Below are 21,036 nucleotides of genomic sequence, written 5' to 3'. Positions count from 1 at the left end.
AATGGGTTATTAATGTATTTTACATACAGCCAGGCCGTCAATAGAGATATCTATTTATTACGATAATATACAGTCGATGATTTGCCCAAACTAATTGAAACCGATTTCGTTAGACCGTGAAGGGGACACATCGAGCTCGCGTGCAACAGAATATAATTGCACACAAGACAGCCGTCTTCTTTTTGGCATGTATTACAAAAAACTAATCTTACCAATTGTGTCTTTCTCGTAATTATTATAAACCTTGAGCGAGCCCACACAGCTAAAAATTGCACGTCGTCGTCTTACACATACGGCGAATGTATTACAGAAGCGAATTACTTATCATTGTCTAGTGACGAGTTGATTGCACGGGTATACTGGGTCAAGTGACGACTGCGCGACCTTAATGAATGACTTTGTCAACTTCAAACGATCCATATACCTTATATTATACACAGCGGTATATTACACAACTTTATCGGGGGTCAGGCGCAGTACCGTGTATGGGCGCATACCGACGGAACAAAATCTCAGTCCGGTGTGCATAGAAAACAAATTAATATGTCTTCCCTATTCTGTGTGTATAACAAGAGACAATGTTTATATCGTGAGACCCATCCCGGCGCCAAACAGCCAGTCCGGTGATTGTGCCTATCAGCAATCTGCCGCCGCCTCGTTATACAACACAATAACAGCAACAATACCGCGTCTGGATGTAATGTATTATTATTATTATAAGTTTTTTTTTTGTATTTATATTTTAATCACGATCAGAATAATAGTTGTGCAACATCTCGGACGACTCGTCATGGACCGCGAGGGGGCATAATGAAAAAAAAAAACATATAAGTACCATAGTTATTAGTTACAGTGTCCGCATTAGCATCACAGATCCAGTGTTCAACGACCGAGTACAACAGTAGCCAGTGGTATAACGATTGTTTGTCAATTCGTTAATTAAAATCATGACCGCTATACATCCTAAATAATAATTGTACCCGCGCAGAAGAATTATTTGTTTCTTTCTTTTTGTGTTTTACTATGGACAAGCCGTCTCGGCCTACTTAAATGTTACTGCAACTCGACCTCGTGTCAACTTACCATTAGAATTGTCCCATCCTTGTGATCGTTGTGCAAAATGAGCGCCGCTCGTTTGTCGACGTCCTGATAAGGTGTACCGATGTGTTCCTAAAAAAAAAAAATCAAACGATTAATAAATACTCTTGGCTTCATATAACACGGAAACGGTAATACATATTTAGTTGGATCTACTAAATTATTATGGTCATCTTAATTTGGATACAATAAATTTATAGTTGAATGATAGTTAAAAAAAAAAGCAGTTAGGCCAAACAAATGTTTAGTTATTCCAACTACAATTTGTATTGTGTCCCAATTGAACAATATTTTTTTCCGTGAGGTATATTGTTACATTAACTAATTTAATGTAAATCTAAGATTAGTAAAATTAAATCGAAATAATGCTCAACATTCAAGTACTTGTATATACAATTTTATGTTGTAGATAGATTATGTATGTCTATTGTACATTTTTACACCAGGTGCGTCTACGCCAAAAAATCATTCTAATTTTTAGTAAAAAATTGCCTGTACCATTCGCCTTAATAATTACTAGTGTAGAGGCTCCTTAAAAAATAATTAAGAAGTATAATTCAAATTTGTGGAAAGCCGACAAAAAAGAGTAGTCAAGAAAAAATGTGAGCAACACGTCTTAAGGTTATAAGACATAGTAAGAAAAAACTAAATGTATATTTGATTAGTTCAACTGAACGTGTAAACTGAAAATGATACACTCACAACCATCAAGATTTCGAGAAACAAATAATTTACACTACTTTACTTTTCATTGGCTTAATTATTGTTTGAATTAATGTTTTTATTTAGTCATAATTTGGATATAATAACTCTTCGCTCAATTAAGTGTAATTTGGGTCGTAATATCCTTTTTAATTATTGTAATTGGCGGTTTGGTTTTTGTTCTTATTCATAACTGACAAGTGGCAGTCCGATTTCTGACAGCGCACAAAGCCAACACATTTTACAGTGACGCGCTGCTCTTAATATACTGATAGTTGGAAGGACACGTTTTACTTCATATTATCATGTTTTTTTAAATATTGAAATGCGAGGCGCGCCTTGTATTTTTGTACGCATTAACTATACCTACATAAATTTGAAAACACAATCACTCGTTGCAAAGAAAATACCTTTATTTATCTGCATAAAAAAAAAATCAATTACTAATGTTGGATCCAAATTAAATTGATGAGTCAACTCTGCTCCCGGATTTATATTGCACGCACATAAGTTATAACGCTATTTTATTACCATTTGATTAACAGAAAAACGGTATATACCATCCGGATTATGTCCACCCACGAACGTATACAGATAACATTCTTGTCTGTCTGTTATAATAATAATAATACACCATATTTTACGTTACTCAATATGGGAATGGCTTATCCTAATGGTTTTAAGGTTTTTTGCATAGTAGCAGAGCCGAGCGAATTTAAAGAGAAATTGAATCGGTCTCGTATTCATTGAACGTGAAAAATATTAATCCTTGACTTATAAAAAAAAAATGTTCTTTGAAACTGTCCAATTGCAAATACTGTGGTATAAGATATTACACTAAAAAATTGTATATATAAGTATGTATATTATTTTCTTTTGCTGACAAACTCATTTCACCGAGTAACAACAAAAGTATTCGTTCAATGACTATTGAACGTGTACACTGTACACATGACCTTATATTATATAGGATGATCTCACTCGTTAGATTAAAAAAAATAATATATATATATATATATATGTACATATAATAACGTACCTACAACATAGGGCTACTAAGAATTTTGTACGAAATGTATTCTAATTTTTGTAATAGTTAAAATAAAAAAATCGAAACTACTGTAAAACAGTGTTACTAGTTTCTCGGGTTATAAATAATAATTCTTCCGCATTTAGACTTGTTGGAGATTGTCTAGGTATAATTATTTTTGAAATAATATAATATTGTTTCAACGTTAGATCCAAGTAAGATGGCGACAAAACTAGCTTTCAGACTTCAGTGGTCTCACAGCAACGTGTTAACTTATGTATGTTTATACAGTATACTTACAACTATATTAAGTATATTATATCATAAACTATGCCGTGAACATGTGGGGAGGTCGTGGTTAAGTTGACTAAAATAACCGCTTGCAAAATAATTACACTAGAAATAATCGAGCATTTTAATCGCGCAACACACCTAATGGCAAATTCGTTTGACTATGATTTTATCCATTTATTTATGGTTTTTTGAATCGCATGAAAGTGTACAAGGAAATATTGAAAAAATCATTATATTTACTCGTGATAGGTATATTATTACAGTGTTGCGTTGATCTGTACTGTGATTTTCGGGGTCGACAACAGTAGGATACGAGTCAACTCGGTACATAAATTAGTCGAAACGACATGTAATTTTTGTCTCGGTTTATTTTAATGCTGTTATTATTATATATTTTTTATATGTTTATACTCGTAGGATAACGAAAAACGCGCATAATATTTTTCAACCACACGGTTACAACCGAGACTATAATATTATAATATTCCTCAACAAGGGTCGGTTAATAATTGAAAAAATGTATAACAATGAGTCTTATGCTAATAACGTTGGTCCGTGTTCGTGGAAAAATAATCACTTTCGCTGATTCCACCTTATGTGTAGGTATTATTTAAAACAACAACGGCGATGGCTATATTAGTGCAACACATAATACACCGCGCAGACAGACAGACAGACGTTCACGTTTACCTACCTAGCCTGTAGTAGTGAATAATATGTTTTATTCATACACAAGTGCCTACTATAGTCTTCGGTACCGCCACGGACGTGCTCGTCTTCGTTTATATTACTATTATCTTATACGTCTTTATTATTGCAATTTACCATATTAAATATTGAACAGACGGTTGCGGAATAACGTCACTGACACTGTACACATATTGTGGGTATAATAGACAACTGGCTACATGCTCGTTATCGATTCACCCACACCGGTGGATTACGTTTAACATAAAATATATTATTTTAAAAGACATATAACTGCCCGTAAGCAAACGTCCAATTAGTGTCCAACGTCTAATTATAAATTTGAAAATAACCGTTAAAAACAAATGGTTAATTTTTGCACAAACATTTTATTATGTTCTATGTTAATCTTTTTTTTTTTTACAAATTATGTTGTGGAAAATAAAACACTAAATAGTGATCGCATTGCAATGAAGACAACGTTTTAAGTAGAAATAACACCAGAAATACTTGAAAATAATTATGTGGTGTAGGTACATTTTTTTAAAGTATTATGTTTTGTCATACGGAGTGCCTACTTGAATCAATTTGCATTTATAATATTATAGAAAAATAGCTAGCCTAATGTGTTATTTTTTGCTCGATGTATTAAACAAATTTTGAACGCTCACGACACGAAACTACGGTCTAGTATTCTTAAACAGAAAGCGGTATTTTAATTTCAGTCATGTTCGCATACTAATTTCTATTCAAATTCAAATAAATACTCTCGTTTTAACTAATTTATTTTTTTACTTTTTAAAACTTTTGAACTCTTTTCATTTGTGTATAGGTTTGTCACTAATGGACACACATTACCTAAGCCTTAAAGGATTATATTTTTAATACATTTAGTGCACAAACAAAATAAAAGGTATGCACGTTTTAAGTTATATAATTACAGGTTTCAAACGGCGAGCCTGTGTAATTTGGTCACAAAACGGTTTGTTCAAGGACACATAAGATTTTTAGAACATTTTAAACGCATAAGCAAAGCGTTCAAGCACTCCTGATTGTACTTAAAAACTGCACGTGAGTACGTTAATTGGACAAAACTGTAAATTACAATTTTTGTTTAAAAAGTTCTTGGCATACTCACATCGGGCAGTTCTGTATAGTGTACTGTGTCTGTGGTGGAGTTGTGGTGAGCTGTCCACGCACGAAGTTTGTCGCCAGCCAGCAGATTGTCGGACGGCTCCAGCTGTAAGTCGTGGTGTTCACCGAAAGCCTTGAGCTTTACCCTGTGCGAACTGGCCGCATCCCTTCGGACGATGGAATGCGGGCTGATCACTTCGTAATGAGGAACTAAAACATCAAACGGTCCGTGAGAAATAATGAAATTGTATAATTCGTGTTAGACAGCTAAAATTGTTAACGAAAACATTTGAAATCATTCCTCAGATCGCATGCAAAATATTGCCACAACAATTAAATTCAAAATTACAATTTTATAAAAATGATATTTTAATTCTCACCACTTCAAATTGTAATTTATTCATTTATTTATGTGTACATAATATTATATTGTATTAATTGATTAAAAAGTTCAGCAGATCTCAATTTAAGTGTATTGCGCATAATTTAGTGACATGTATGACTGATATCTTAATTAATATCAAGATTTTCAAAAAATCTTAAAAATATGTTCTAGATTTTTTTAAACACTTTTCCCAAAACTTTATGTTTATAAATATAATAAAGCCACTTTGTAGAGCAATACTTATTTGTCAAATACAATTTTAATATTTGTTACAATACAAGACCATTTTTTGTCAAAATTCAAACTACATGAAATATACATAGATGATCAAAATGAGTTGCTCTACTATGTGGCTATATCTAAACTAAAAAAAAACAAGTTTTGTAAAAAGTAATAATAGTTATGAAATAGGGATTTGACAATTTAAAAAAAAAATGTGTCAGTAGAAAGTGTATTTGTAGTGCAAACATGTTTTAAACAAATTCCACATTTAAATATTTGCAATAGGTACACTTCAAATTGAATGTACTTTCTAAGTAAGAAATAAAAGTCAAGTGAAAGAACCGAATGAACAAAAAAATAATTAATTACGTTATATCAATAACATAATACTATACAAGTCAGGTTGTAAATTGAAATACATTAAAGTGGGCAGTGGCTATATACGGCTTTCAACAAGTACGTATGACGTATCGTATTAGCGGTAAACAAATGCATGCGTTGCAAGGAAGTATATGCATTCGACGAGGCATGTGGGTCTTGTATTATATAATACTGCTAGAAACCTTTTATAATTTATTTAAGATATCTTTACTTAAACGCGAGCAATTCGCTAATTATATAACGATTAAATAGATTGTATATAAAAAGTACAATATTATATCATTCGTTTGGCCGACTTTAAATCGCCGTACAGAGCGACGTCTCAAATCGACACTTACCTTCAGAATGGTGTTCTACGTGGAATACCCTCATCAGGTCATCTACGTTCATGTGTTCGTGTAACTGTAAAAACAAAAAACAAAACCAAATAAGATCACTTTTGTAAAATAATTAGCATTTGTCATTGGAGTATTACTAAGTTTTGTTTGTGTGACAATGTGTGTGTATGTGCTTTTGGTTGGGACTTTGGGCACGTACATCTATTGCTTGGAGGTGTATGCGCTTGAGAATTAGTAGGTCGTTAAAACGGTCTCGTTATGAATTTCGGTAATCGACGAAAATAGAGGGGAAAATGTTTCTGTTTTTTTTTCTTTTATGTACTTCGACGATCGATGAGATAACTCGACAGATAGGCGTTCGGTCCGTGACGGCGATCGTTGTGCGCGCACGTTGCGTAAAATTCATATCCATCCACCCGTCACAGCTGTGCAGTAAGTAGTAAGTACGCACCTACTAACTACTTACTATACCTATGGGACAAGAGAGCCCAGGCGTTGCAGTTGGTTGTATAATAAAATTTGAGGCGGCACGACGTGTACAGATAAATATCGGAGAAACTTGCGTCGGTGGCGGATGAGAGATAAAAAAAAAACCAAAAAATCCACGACTTCCTAGTAGACGTATATTCGGTCGCAGTGTAGATTTCCAGGCAAACAATACAAAATTAGTATAGTAATTATAATGTTGCTGATGATGTCTATGTCAGATTCACGAGTTTCCGTTTGGAATTGATATGAATATTGATATATTCTATTAAAATGTCATGCTCGTCACATAACACCTAGTGCAACAGGTGCAACACCAACTACAATAGTAGTTCCGATTAGGTAGACTACCGCATTTATCGGATTAAGCAAAAATGTTCTTGTAGGTAAATATTATTGCCACCGACATTCTTTTCTATACCTACATGCCAAAACTCTTTTATAAAGCTAAAGGTACCGGAAAGTGGACTCGATGATTTGTTAATAACACATATTTTTTTATTTTAGACCCGAGTTCTTTGTGTGTAACGTTAGTAGTATAACCAGTTAAATATTATGTTGTGTGTAAAATGCATAATTTGTGTTCTGATTTTATCTCGGTCGCGTACACTTGTCAAGTAAGAAATTCTTGTTGTTTCAGAAGCGCCGTCATGAGGTCTCGCAAATTAAAACAGTTGTGCGGTATATATTTTGTTCGTACGAGCTCACGTGTTCCGGTCGGCGCAAAGAGCAACTATATATATTTTATTACGGCTGTCGTTGACCCAACTCCATTTCTTCCCCCTACCCGTTCATCCTATCCACTGTTATTACATATTCGGTGCACGAGCAGCACACGAGGTCCATTGTGTTCCTTGGTCGAGGGTTGATATGGCATGTTATTGTCGTGCCCGACCAACGGATGAAGTTAGTTATCGATATTATTGTTATTACCTATTCATTATATAATAATAATAATATTATTATTCTTTGTCCGAGGACGACCGATTGAAAATTTAAGGTTCGGTGTCGCCTGTGAGTGACGACGGATTACCGAAAAACCGATGACCTCGTTGGCTGTGGGAAGGTCGTTGGTATCAGAAAAGCCACCGCCGCGAAGTACGTGCTCGATAGCTCAGTACTACATGCACAAGTCCAAGGACCGATGGAAAAAAAAAATAAATGAAAACAACCGACATGTCTGATAATATATGATAAAAATGCATGCTATATTATTTTCACTGTTTATAGATAACGATCGCACGCGATGGGTTAATTTTTCAACTAGAGTCCTTCAAAAACAATAGGCATAAGTACGGTCTTCCGCGTGGAATTACATTAAACCCGTTGTTTAAGGATGAACTATCGGATTTACATGGAAAATATTTCAAATATCCTGGTTATGTGTTTTGGTAAACGCGTGTATTGCTTTCGAACCGACCATAGGAATCTGTGAAATCTAACCTTGTCGCCCATGAGCAACGACAGCTTTGAAGTCATCGGATATACATATATTATTAACGCTTCTGACGGTATTAATTACATTATTATTATGTTTGTGACGACCGAGGAGAATCCGATCCCGTGTAACTATTCTACACTATAATACCAACGTTGCTATGAATCACGTATAAAGTTATGATACCTTTACGTTTACACTACTATGGATTATAATATATTTACTATACACAAATTATAGTCAGAGTTAGTCCGACTTTGGACTTGTTCGATATACATCCAACTTTCTTATCCTAGGCGAGTGTAACCGTTTTCAGGATATGGATAGAATAGCTTGTACGCCAGTAAAGTTGAATTGCGTAGCAGCTGCTGTCGGCGTTGTACATTGATAATAATGTAATGTAAATGGTACGAACAATATAAACTAGTGCACTTGCGTAAATGGTCGACCGGCCAATGGACCGGAATGTGCAAGTTTATTGTTGTTTTAGTATAATGTAATATGTAATATATAAGTTGGTCGTTGTTTTACGAGTAACCCGCGGCGATATGAACCAATTTTGTAGTAGGTCGGCTCCTTCGTCTGTTATGGTGTGTTCAGTTTGCGTTTTCTATTGTATCGGGTGAACCCAACGCCCTTCTGAGTTGTACGAAAGAAGGGGAGGGGGTGAGGGCACTAATTCTCTCTTTTTCCTTCATTTAACATATACACACACACACACACCAAGTTGACATTTTGTTCGTACGTAACGAAATCGTGTTTTTGTTATTTCCTAATTTTTTTGCCCGCATTATCATTACACGTTATAACCTTTAACGTGCCTATTACATGTTATTGTGACCAAAGATCACTGACCACGTACTTAATATTATAACTGCTTCTCTTTTCTTTTCTCTCGTTCAAACCGGCCACGCTAATCAATGTACCTAGTCTAACTTCGCACGAACAAACCGCAATCGACAAGACACGTTACTCGCATGTTAGTAAACTACTTACTTTTAATATCATATTGTCTTGTAAACTTCCACTCTTGTTCTTTCATGGTACATTCATTACTAAATAATGCATAATCTCTAGATTACGAACTATTCCTATCTTTGCGCATTTGCACACTTGTCCCAGTCACGGAAGACGTTGTAATGAGTAATTAGCACAATACTTCTTTTTCTAAGTTTGGGGAAGAACTATCCTGCGCTTTGCCTATTATCTAGCCAGACCAGCTTTTATGTCTGTTTGCAAAGTAATGGGTACCTATACTCCAATCTCAGTTTCAGCTCTATCCCTGTTATTATTGTCATCTTTATTAATTTATTTTCTTCTGTGATAGTTAGCTACTTCGTTAAGTTATTTTGTTTTACTGTTATTTTTTCGTTTGCTATTGGAATTAACTTTAAGAATATTAAACTCGTAACATGAATGCCTCTGAAATTATAAAACACAGAATGTGTCCCTATGAAGTATCAATCATCATTCTTATTACTATATTGTGTGTCCTTATTTTTTGTTGATTTTGATAAGGTTGTAACAACAATATCATATTGTATGTTAATTAAACATTGAAACCTATTAAACTATAGTCGAATCGAAGTGTCTTTGCGTACGGTGACCGTTTTGGAAAGGTTCGTCGTAATAAAATGCAAGACTTCAGTAATACTAGATACCTACTAGGAGTGCGGGTATGGCGCGACCTAACCAAAAATTATTTGTACTAGACAATTTACTATTTGTATCTAGTATTAACATATTTGGGGTATTTCATTTTGGTACTTTATGCGGGCATTGTGTGTGTATAAACTGTCCCCTTGTACAATTATATGTACGAGTTTAGGTCTGCGTTGATTATATTTACCGTATTGGCGAAAATCTGCGACACGAAAGCCGTTATGCTTAGCAAACTCCATGTTGACAGTATTACCATGGCGATGTTTGGCCAAAGATAACGATTCGAGGCGGCACGACGAAGGCGGTCAGCGACGATGAGGATTAGACGCGTTTTCGGTCATTCGGCGTTTGGATTGGATGGTCTTAGACGGACGTGGGGCGTCGTAGATCTGCAAAACATCAAACAAAAACCGTTTAACAATATACCTAGTTGTTATTAATCGCCAACAGGCCTGGTGTCTGGTTTGAGACACCGGAGGTGGTTCTTAGACGAAGGAAGAATACGACGGTGGCGCCGCGTTGGTATAATATGTAATTTTACGATATGTACACACTGGTGCAATTGTCGTAATGGTTGTTATTCTGTTATAGTGTTATTATGTTTAGACGCGCAATTAAATGTTAGCGCATAACGTCCGAGGAACTTGGCTAGCGCTAGAGCTATTGTTTATTGTATATTATTATGATAAACATAAAATAAGCACCAGGAAGAAGCGCATCGATCGCGACGCTTATTGTACATTATAAAACTGCAGATAACGCACAATGCGAGTCACTGTACTATGTTAAAATACAAACTGTATATAATATTATATTATGGACGAATATAAAAAGTGAGCATTTTTACGCTCTATGCGCATCAAACGCAAAACTATTAACGTCCGCCTACAACTTGTTCCGTATTACTATAATAGAAATTAATAATAATATTGTTATCAGCTATCACAATTGTAATAGTGACTTGAAAAAGTGGCGTTAAAGTCTCCGGCGACCATCCGGTGACACAGCTCATGTTACTAATAAATGATTTTTAAAACTACCAATGTGTAAAGCCCGCGTTTTGATATTAATTAGATCTGCATCGTTTACGTCTCAATATAATTCGTTGAGTACGAGTATTAGCCATTAGGAACATTAGTATGATTCTGAAGGCAAAAAGTACCTATCGAGTCATTAAGTTTTGTATATACTTGTAGTGTCAAGAATGTAATTAGTTTCCCAAACTCATTTAAATTATAAAACAATCTGAAACCGGTAAATCAATGCACAATGCGACGTTTCATAATTGTAAATAATCGCCGAAATACAATCAAAAGGGTTTCAGGCGGCGGTGACTATTTTTATTTTAAATAAAATTTATAAACTGTACATAAAGAAAAATATACAATAAGCAAATATGTTAACAATGTAAATAAATTATTTGGAGACTTTGAGTAGGGATGCTATCCAGTAATAGGACCCTTAAAGGTGACTATTTAGTATTTAAATTCAAGTTTAAAAAATAGGATTTAGAACTTAAGAGTAGTATTACAGATTAAGTTATATCTTAAGGATATCTTCCTACAAAGTACAAAATAATATGTACGCGCAATACACAGTCGATAACGATAACTGGGATATTCATAGCGCGATGACACGAAGACAGCGAAATGAATAACCGTGTGAAACTATCAATGAATTAATAAAAAATAAATACAAAATCATATAAATTGCATTTTTGACTGTAGGCCAAGAACAGGACGGGGCTGGTCGTTTGCCGGTGGCCATCGCCGAGGGAGCAAAGACCTTTCGTCTTACACAGTTGTTGGAAATTTGTTAACGCCATTTGCCTATATAAACGATAATAATATGTACGCCGGTGCCGCTGCTGTAAGGTCATGTATGCGTGTATCAATTGCTTCTATATAAAGAGATGGAGACAAGTAGGAGACGAAGATCGCGAAAACCGGCTGGTACGGGGAAAATACAACATTTCAAAGTGGCATTAAATCGGATATATTGTCCCGGCTCGGGCGACTAGTCATTAAGATACGCTCTCATAGGTGGTGTGTATATGCACGCGGGGACAGAAAAATAAAACTGGATTCGAAATGGATATATTTTTTTTTATTATTAATTTATCATTACTTATTTCGCGAGCGTGTATTTTGTTTTTGCTTTAATCAATCCGCCTATGATGTAGACGTTTTCAACCAATAACAATTGTATAATATGATATTATTTTCGAAGGCGAATGGTCGGTAAAACCTTTCAAACTTTGGCTAGTATTCTTAACTCTACATTAAGGTCGATCGGGCGCAAGTATTATCTAGCCCATTGCAGCCCTCGACACTGATAACAATTAACACGGGGAAGAAGTTTATTGAACAAAAACGCGATGGCGGCCATCTTCTTAAGGCTACACCACTATTATGTCTATGATGTTATATCTATAAATTATTGTTTTTAGATGTGTATAAATATAACATAAAGTACTAAATAGACTTTACAATATTGTTTACATCATTGAAAGTGACTCTTCCACTTTCAGATGAAATCTATTCTATGGTACGTCCCCAATATCTATTACTAGAGAGCATACATCTATAACAACTGTGAATAAGTGTGTAAGTCGATTTCAATGTGGTTTTACAGGAGAGGGGGGTTTGAGCGATTTTTAGCTTGAAACTACTTGAGTACCTCTAAGATATTTATCAATATAAGAGGATTATAAAAAATCAAATGTTTTAAGTGAAATTCTGATTTATGGCAGCTGGTCAAAGTTTAAAATCACTCCCCTGTAAAATCACTGGAATCGACTTACACACTTATTCATCGTTGTTTCAGATATAAGAATATAGGCTCTCTACCTATTAATAAATGATAGCGTTTAATTGATAGTGTTTGCGCCGCCACAACGTCTGCCGAAGGAGGATCGATGTGCGTGAAATGATTATTATCCAATAACCGTTATGGTTGCTGAGAAAACCGCATTGTTGGTTACCCAGTTTTTCGCATTATATTATATTAACAACGACATTAATAATACTGCTAGTAATAATAATTATTATTACTATTATAGCCGTATAACACGTTACAATATATATATGGCACGACAACGATGCATAATACAATTTGCGCGTTTGGGTCGTGATGTAATTTTTCGATTTAGCACCGTTATTTTTGACAAAACCCGTCTTAAGTATTATACCATTCCTTACTACGAGTTTTACTAATGAGGGAAACTACAATACCCTAGTCAAAGCGCTACACATGCATGGCTCGAACAAAATCTGAAATACAGCACGCACACGTTATAATATTATTATTATTGTAATTTCAATCCAATAACTCCACAATTATTACAATATTATATTAAATAATAATATTCATAACGATTTCACCGCCACGTAACTTCGTCCCATTAATATCTTAATTTATTTAAATATATTTGGAATTCCGCCAAATTGAGGTGTTTAAAGGTGTAACGTTACTCGTATTGGTTACCGAGAAAGAAATAATATAAGTTTATATAATACCATATCAACGCTTCTATTTAATGCCAAACAGACTTTGTTTTTTGTAAAACATTGATATTTTGCTGAATTATCTATTCAAGGAGACCCGAGAAGATGTTTCGTACTGATAATACCCAAGTTAAAACAAAAAACTTTTTTTTTCACGATAATCAACGTTCCAACTAATTACAAGACAAACTTGTTTGTAATTATTGTAAGTATATTTACAATTAATTTGGGGTTTTCATCGTAAATAATATAATAAACTTTGTTAATTAAACGTGGAAATTGGCGCACGGTATTATGTTTTCCGTTCACACATTATAAGAATACAATTAAACGATTAAGAGATTGTTTGAGCACGCCATTATTCCCTTCCTAAAACACTATACGCAATAATTTATAGTTCTCGGTAAAAAAATTAAAATTCACGTTTAATGCACTATATAATATAATATACAGACAATCATTTTTGTGAAATTATAAATTTTAGTAAAAAAGTGAAAATCGTACAGTCTGGTCTTAATCTCAGTTATGTCTTCACTCGGTGCTGTAAAGTAGAAAAATTAGATTGTGATTGTATAATATACATTATAATATAGCGATAACTTGTTTTATTATTTTCTTTCTCTGTTCATGCTCCATCCTAGACATTTTGGTGCCTGCACTGATGGCGTACGGTGCGCACAGTTACAAATATTATAATTATAATATAGGTTCGTTCAAAATTCGGTAGCTTAAGTGAGGATGGTTTCCATACCTACCCGCAGTTACACGCCACACTAGTCTTGGCTTGGTTTCAAAATAATTGAAAACCAAATCCAACGTTTTCTGGACTCCGCCCAAAAACACTGACGTCTGTATTTAGGTTTCGTGCGTACGCGTGTGAGTCTATATATATATATATATATAATAAATTCAAATTTCTCATCAAAACTGCTTTCGACGGATGCCCAGCACGACGTCGGGAGAAAATTACATTATTCATAAAGCAGCAGCCACTTTGGTTGTTCTTTTGCCCATTATATTATTATTATCCTCCAGACGCAACATCGGTGCCATGACGATTTTGACGTAGCTTAGTTTTTCGCACTTTAGGCGGTCAAAACTGGAAGAAAACAAAAACATAATTTCCAATTTTCGTCCAGAGGACTGTTGTCGAAAACGACGTCTGCGGATTTTTGCACCGTTATTGTTTTCCATATTGTACCAGCCACGTTTGACGTTTGGCCTAGTGTACTGCTGCAACGCGTTATTGCCACAACAATAGGGCAACGCGAATAATAATAATTGGCCGCGGTAAATGCGTAAAATATGAATTGCTTGACTTGAATAGTGAAAATATTATAACGCCTACCAGGCAAATTGATTTATTCGCCATTTAGCCGACATAATACCTGCCGCTTGCGGCTTGGCTATTATTTCATCCGCCGTCATGATTTGTTTTATTATTAGCGTAACGTGTCTAATGATAATAAAAAATTTACTAAGAATTGAACGAAGGAACACAAAACTTTAAGAAAATTATTGTTTGAACCCTTCGAGTCGCATATTAGTTTTTTTGTTTTTACATACCGTTTAATTAGAACGTCTAGCAAGTGTTACTTTATGTTTCTATAAAATTGTTTCCCACGACGGTTGTTTGTTTTCGATTTGTACGAAAATATTTATGTGTATTTCAATCGTTTCGAAATTAACAAAAATGTATTATTTGGCAATGTCGCGGGTTTGAGTGTGACATACTTATAAATTCGTTACGCGAGAGATAATTATTGTTCTAAAACACACATAAAAGTATTATTATGTCAACATAAGCTAAAAACTCATTTTGGTCCGTTTCTCCGCAATTTCAACTCTTCGTTATATCGTATTGGACGTGGATATTTTGTCAACAAAACTACATCTTAGAACTCAATATAGGTTTATAGTTTCGGTAGTAACCAAAAAATAGTTTTAATATGGGCACTGGGCATTGGATAATCTAAATCATATTGTCATTGATAAACACAATAGTTATTATTCCAATATGTTAAATCAATTAAATAACTTATACTACACAATTTAGTGCAAATTTAAAAAAAATGCCTTTATGTATCAGTTTGTCGGTAATATATTTTGCATAAACGGCATAGAATATATTTTATGTAAATTACATTAAAACACGCTGAGTGTGGACTGTGGAAGTAGTATACTTACTGCTATAGTAATATAGTTTGCATAAATGACATAAAACCTTAAATTGGAAAATATGCTGAGTGTAAATGTATGTTTTTATTATAATTACTAAGACCGTAGACCGTAGTACAATTTACTATGATATTTGAAGGAATATTTTTTTATATTAGTTAATTTTAAACTATCATTATAAATTTTGAATTAATAAAGATAATTATTATTATTTTTTTACTTTTAATTCGATTGCCGTTGTCTTGGGTGGAAATGCATTTACTTTGATAATATGGGTTTGTGGTGATTATGACTGGTAGTTTTAAAAACTTGACAGTTTCCTTATTTCTGACCTCGTGATAAAAACGAGCTTCAATCAGCTTTTATGTCAAACCTCCGTCAAAATATTAAATATATTATAAAATATATTATTACTGTAAATAACATTATTTATTTCCAAATTACTAAAACTATACAATATGAACATTTTGTTTGAAAACATGATGCGACGTCAAGTTAACCTGAAATCTCTATGGAAACGATAGAAAAATGATAATAGTTTTTATAATATTCATAACATTTCAATCTATTGAGTGATTGCCGTCATTAGGTCTTGTTTTATTTAACAATATTGCGTTTATTGCGATGACTTATATACTAATAGAACGTTTCTATAATCTAGGTAATTTCAATGTTTTCATTTGCAATAATTTAGTTTTATACAACTGTTGACGAAACGTTTATCAAACTTTGTTGAAATACTATCCTAACATGTACGTCATATATAATGCCGCTGGCGATTACCGTTAGTGCAGTCGTTGAACAAAAAATCGCCTAAAATCTATGTAGATACATCATCAGTGTTTTTTTGCGTCAATTAAATTCTACGTCTATATTCTGTTTTTATTCCGAACAGTGTACAGAGTGAGTACATAGACATCAAGTTGAAAAATGTAATAGATCCTATGTGTTCCATACAATTTTGTGCATCTTAAGAAAAACCATACTGAATCGATTGCGTGTGTCGCAAAACTTATACCTATTTTAACGCTATCTGTTTTACCGGATAATGGATAGGTGTTATGCTTGCGGTACGGCTGTACTAATACATATTATGATATAGTAAAAATATTAATAACGACAGTATAATACACAGATTCGATTTGAGATTAAAAAAAAAACGAGAGCCAGACAATGCACGTAACAATAGTGGTGTACAAAGTAAATCAAATAATACACAATATTGTATTTTGAAAATAACACAGCTGGGCGGCGACATAATATGGGCAAACGTGCCGAATCGAGCACGGCGGATAGGCGACGTTAATATTATTACCTCAGCCGCGGACTTGCGCCGTCGACGCCCTACGCACAAACGGGTATTATTATTATTATTATATTTAATGTAGGTACGATTGTGTAGGTACTGCACTGAGGTCCGAGACACAAACGTATTATAATACACTGGATCACGATTCGAAAACCGTATTACACAAACTGGATACACAACATACACATAATAATAATAATAATAATAATAACGATAGCTCGTGCGTTTTTCGTTTTTGCCTCACGACTATTATAAAAGCGTACATGTATATATATACATACATACATACTGTCCACTAGTGTGTTTGTGTTTGCTTTCACTATCTCTTGCCGCCGCCTCATCCGAGAAACGGTGATTTTACTTTCTCGACGGTTATATTTATATGTATACACATACAATATTATCCTATTATGACCGCCGCCTGCGTCTGGAGGGCAAACGCACGCGCTTTTGACCATCGAGCGAACGCCTCAAGGTCACCGCCATCTCCACCCGTGTACGGATTACCGTCACGAAAACCTGCGCTTCCTGCCATTTCGTAACGCCAATTTATTTACTATCTTGTTTTTTTAGATTTCTGTTATTTTTTTATCTCCCGTTTTTGTTTGTACGGCCGTTGCACAATCGACAAACATTAGTGTCTCTTAATATCGCCTAACCCCCTCCCCCCCTGCTCCTGTTCGCCAAAGAGTTCTTGTTCACTCGTGCGAAAGTCATGTCTTAAAAGTTCGATTGGGATTAGTAAAAAGAAAACAATTTACATTGGCAATTGACCAAATCTAATGTTTGATCATTGTTATATAATACACTTATAGAACTGACGATATTTTTTCTCATTGTTGTCTAAAAGTTAGAATCTTGGCATTTTTATCATTGTGTGACGTCGTTACAAGGTGACATATTTTAAGTTATGAAAACAAAAAATTAAACTAGGAATTGCCTAAGATCAATATAAATTAGTACCGTTTTCTTTGAGCATTAAAAAAAACAAGGAACACAGACGTTCGCAAAAATCAGAGAAACGTAGGTACAACAAGCAAAACAAATTGAAAACTAAACAAAACAAAATAAAATAGAATTTCCGTTTGTACAAAATAACTGTCCGATAAGTGTTTTTAAATTTTAACCCTAAAAAAATACACTTTTGGACGGTACGTTCTTCTAACTTTAGACCGACGCAACAGGAGGTACACTTTTTTTGCAAGAAACAAAATAACAGCGAAATGGACAAGTTTTCAAATTATGTTTATTTTATACTATTATCTAAGTACATAGTTAATTACTTGGCATTATATTGTAAAGGTATTTTATTTACTAGTATCAATTTATAATCGAATATTTTTATTTAGAATTTTTATTTTGACATGTTAAAATGTGTTTTTTTTGTGGTGTTATTTACTTGGTCGTTTTTTATCGGTTATCCTTCCGTTTATACATACAGCGTTTTATATACAACCGTCTGTGTTGTAAGTATATCATCGAACCTATTATTCTTGTGTTGTTATACCCTCTAATGGACATCTACAACAGTCATAGATGTCCATTAGAGAGAAACAGACGCGACATCCCGCGATCGCCGAGCTCCTGTCCGGCCGCGGTGCGAGTCCGGCGAGGTGCACGAGAACCGGTTGGGTGAGAAAACGGCACTGGGATACGCGTGTACTTATGTTTATTTATATTAAAAAAAAAAAAAAAAAATTTATACCTTTTTTTTCCATATATTTTTTCCCTCCGGAGCATAAATTATAAACGCCGCGTGTAATGTGTGCCATTTTCGAGTGTGCCGCTAATGAAGAACATTTAACAGAAAAAAAAAACGGTCCTTTTGTCCGGGCTCCCATGACCGAGCGCTCTGCCATTATAAACGTTAGGTTGTGAAATCATACACATATTATGTATATGTTCAAATTGTATTTTTTTAGCAGTGGAAGGTTAATTTTGTTTTTCCTATGAAAGTCCGTCGGCCCACAACCGGAATCCGGCCACATCATTGTATTATTGTTATTCTCTCACGTCCATTGTTTGTTGCTCGTGGATAGCGCACCGAACTTTTGTGCCAATATAATAATATCGTTATACTTTCGTTGTTATACTCAATGGTCGCCGCCACATAGCACCTGATTTTTCATGATTTAGTCGAATATAAAACACACGTTGTAATGTTCTGTCAGGTCGGCTGTTAATTACACGTCAATGCCTGCATGAGCCCAACGTGTACAAAGTGTGAAAAGTCTAAAATCTGTTTAAAATCGAACGTGAGCAGTGCACTCGATTCTTTAAATAGACAGACTGACTATTATATAGGCTATAATGTCGTTATACACCTATCTTAACCTCGCCTAGTCTGACTATGCATTGTACCTGCGTAAAGTGGGTATGTCATAATTTATAACCATGATATTGTCAGAGATACACAAGGTGCAGAAATAAGTGGCGACCAACTCATATTATAATATATGTTCATAATTTGTATTTATTGTATTTATTCATGAAATTACATCGGATTGTATGAAAAAGTTATAACTTAAAAAATTAAAATTATACTACTATTTAAACCTCCTTTTTTAGACATTGTGTGAATTATTTGGTGTAACATGACGTTTTGAATGTATAATATTAACCATTCTTTAACCATGTTCCGAAAATGGTTTATAATGTAAATTTTCACAGAACGTGTGTACATCCGCAAACGCTACACATAGATTAAATCTACACACGACTGCTTTGACCGAAAATACATTATACATTTATTTATTTCACTTTAGCACTTAGCACACGACACAAGTGTACAATAATATTTTAAATTACTTTTACAGTGACATATTAACGTGTATTGAAATAATTTGAATAATTGATCTGTCCAACGTGATTGATACTTGTTTAATAATACTTATACCGATAACACTTAAATACCGATTCGACCATCTCCGCTCTGTAACGACTAGTCGATTGATATGCAAAATAAAATTTTACTGGAGAAGGTTTTTTTTCAACGCTTTTATATTCGTGTCATTTATCGGGATAAAAAACAGAATTATTTTCAACAAAAAAAAAACAACAAATTGTTTAAAGGGTAAACCGGTAACGAAAACTGGAAAATAATTCCAGTTTAAAGTTTACAAATGACGCTTTATCGGACGGACGTTTTTTTTTTTATTATTTTGTGTTTTATCTTTTATAAGAGAAAAGCGGTCGGAACCGTATACATAATAATAAAATCGGATACGGTTATTGCCAATTCTTTTTGTTTTGTAATGACAAAAAAAAACGCTAGACGGAACAGTATGACACGTATCATAGGTATAGTATATAATAGTATTTTTGTGTTTCCGATACCCATCCAAGCAAACAGTAGCAGACGATTACAGAACGTTTCTTACATAGATTCATTTGTGCGTGTACATTTTTTAGTATATTGACAGTGGCACGAAGCGTTGTGTAAGTTAAACCGCTCCATCGAGTCTACGGGCGTTTTTGACGGGCGTATCTAGCTGTCAACAAACCAAAAAAAAAAACCGTCACCAGTCTAAAACGTTCACTGGCTCAAATATTATTTTTTAATAATCTGTAGGTACATATAGTCAGGGAATGGACGGTCTTTATCTTAGAAGTATTACACAACCTCGTGGATCCGATGATTTTTAATCAAAAATATGTTTCTCGTTGAAGCTAAGCTTTTGAAACAATATCGTATCTTGCGAAAACAAAGTTGGAGACACAAAGATATAATTGTTTTGAGTGGAGAGATGCAATCCTCCCGCCATGTCTACCAGTGGTAGAGGGGCCACTTTAATTGTTGTGACGGGCGAATTTTTCAAATGGATAGCATTAGTAGAAATTACGGTTAACAAGCAAAAACTTCACCACGTTAATAATTACTATTGCGAGTATGTTAAAATCAACACGGTGCTGATGCTTAGCGAATTGCGCCCGAAGGTTTCCTTAACGGTGAAAGTCATACACGTGGAAATCTATGCTTGAAAAAAAAATTTGTAAATTAATTCGCCGCCAAATTTTCTTATAATATGTCCCGTTGAAAATTGTTTTCCTCGTGTCCGCAATGGTTTCTAAATAACGTCTAACAAGAAGAGCACATTAATAAAAATATGTGAGTACGTGAGCTTAACACACAAACAGCATCGTAGTTTTTTATTCGGGTAGAACGACGTTCTAGCGTTCATAATTA

General features: G+C 34.2%; 1 protein-coding gene across 5 annotated transcripts in view; it reads right to left on the bottom strand.

Annotated features, from left to right (window-relative positions):
* Window positions 1-21,036, bottom strand: part of LOC126845866 (venom metalloproteinase 3) — a 190,614-nt gene that overhangs the window by 11,903 nt on the left and 157,675 nt on the right. For all 5 annotated transcript variants that reach the window (XM_050584865.1, XM_050584871.1, XM_050584877.1 and 2 more), the window contains exons 2-5: window positions 10,045-10,246; window positions 6,272-6,335; window positions 4,950-5,155; window positions 1,084-1,170 (exon numbers count right to left, since the gene is read on the bottom strand). In XM_050584865.1, the coding sequence (XP_050440822.1) occupies window positions 1,084-1,170; window positions 4,950-5,155; window positions 6,272-6,335; window positions 10,045-10,113 (426 nt within the window). In that variant the 5' untranslated portion in view covers window positions 10,114-10,246. The remainder of the gene's footprint in view (window positions 1-1,083; window positions 1,171-4,949; window positions 5,156-6,271; window positions 6,336-10,044; window positions 10,247-21,036) is intronic.

The sequence above is a fragment of the Adelges cooleyi genome, unplaced genomic scaffold (genome assembly GCF_023614345.1).
Source record: "Adelges cooleyi isolate 19-005CV unplaced genomic scaffold, UGA_ACOO_1.1 ACOO_flye_CR_arks_rails_tigmint_CR_PRNA_108, whole genome shotgun sequence".
NCBI classification, from domain to species: Eukaryota; Metazoa; Arthropoda; class Insecta; order Hemiptera; family Adelgidae; genus Adelges; species Adelges cooleyi.
The sequence above is the reverse complement of the archived record's forward strand: the minus strand, read 5'-3'. Positions and strand labels throughout refer to the sequence as shown.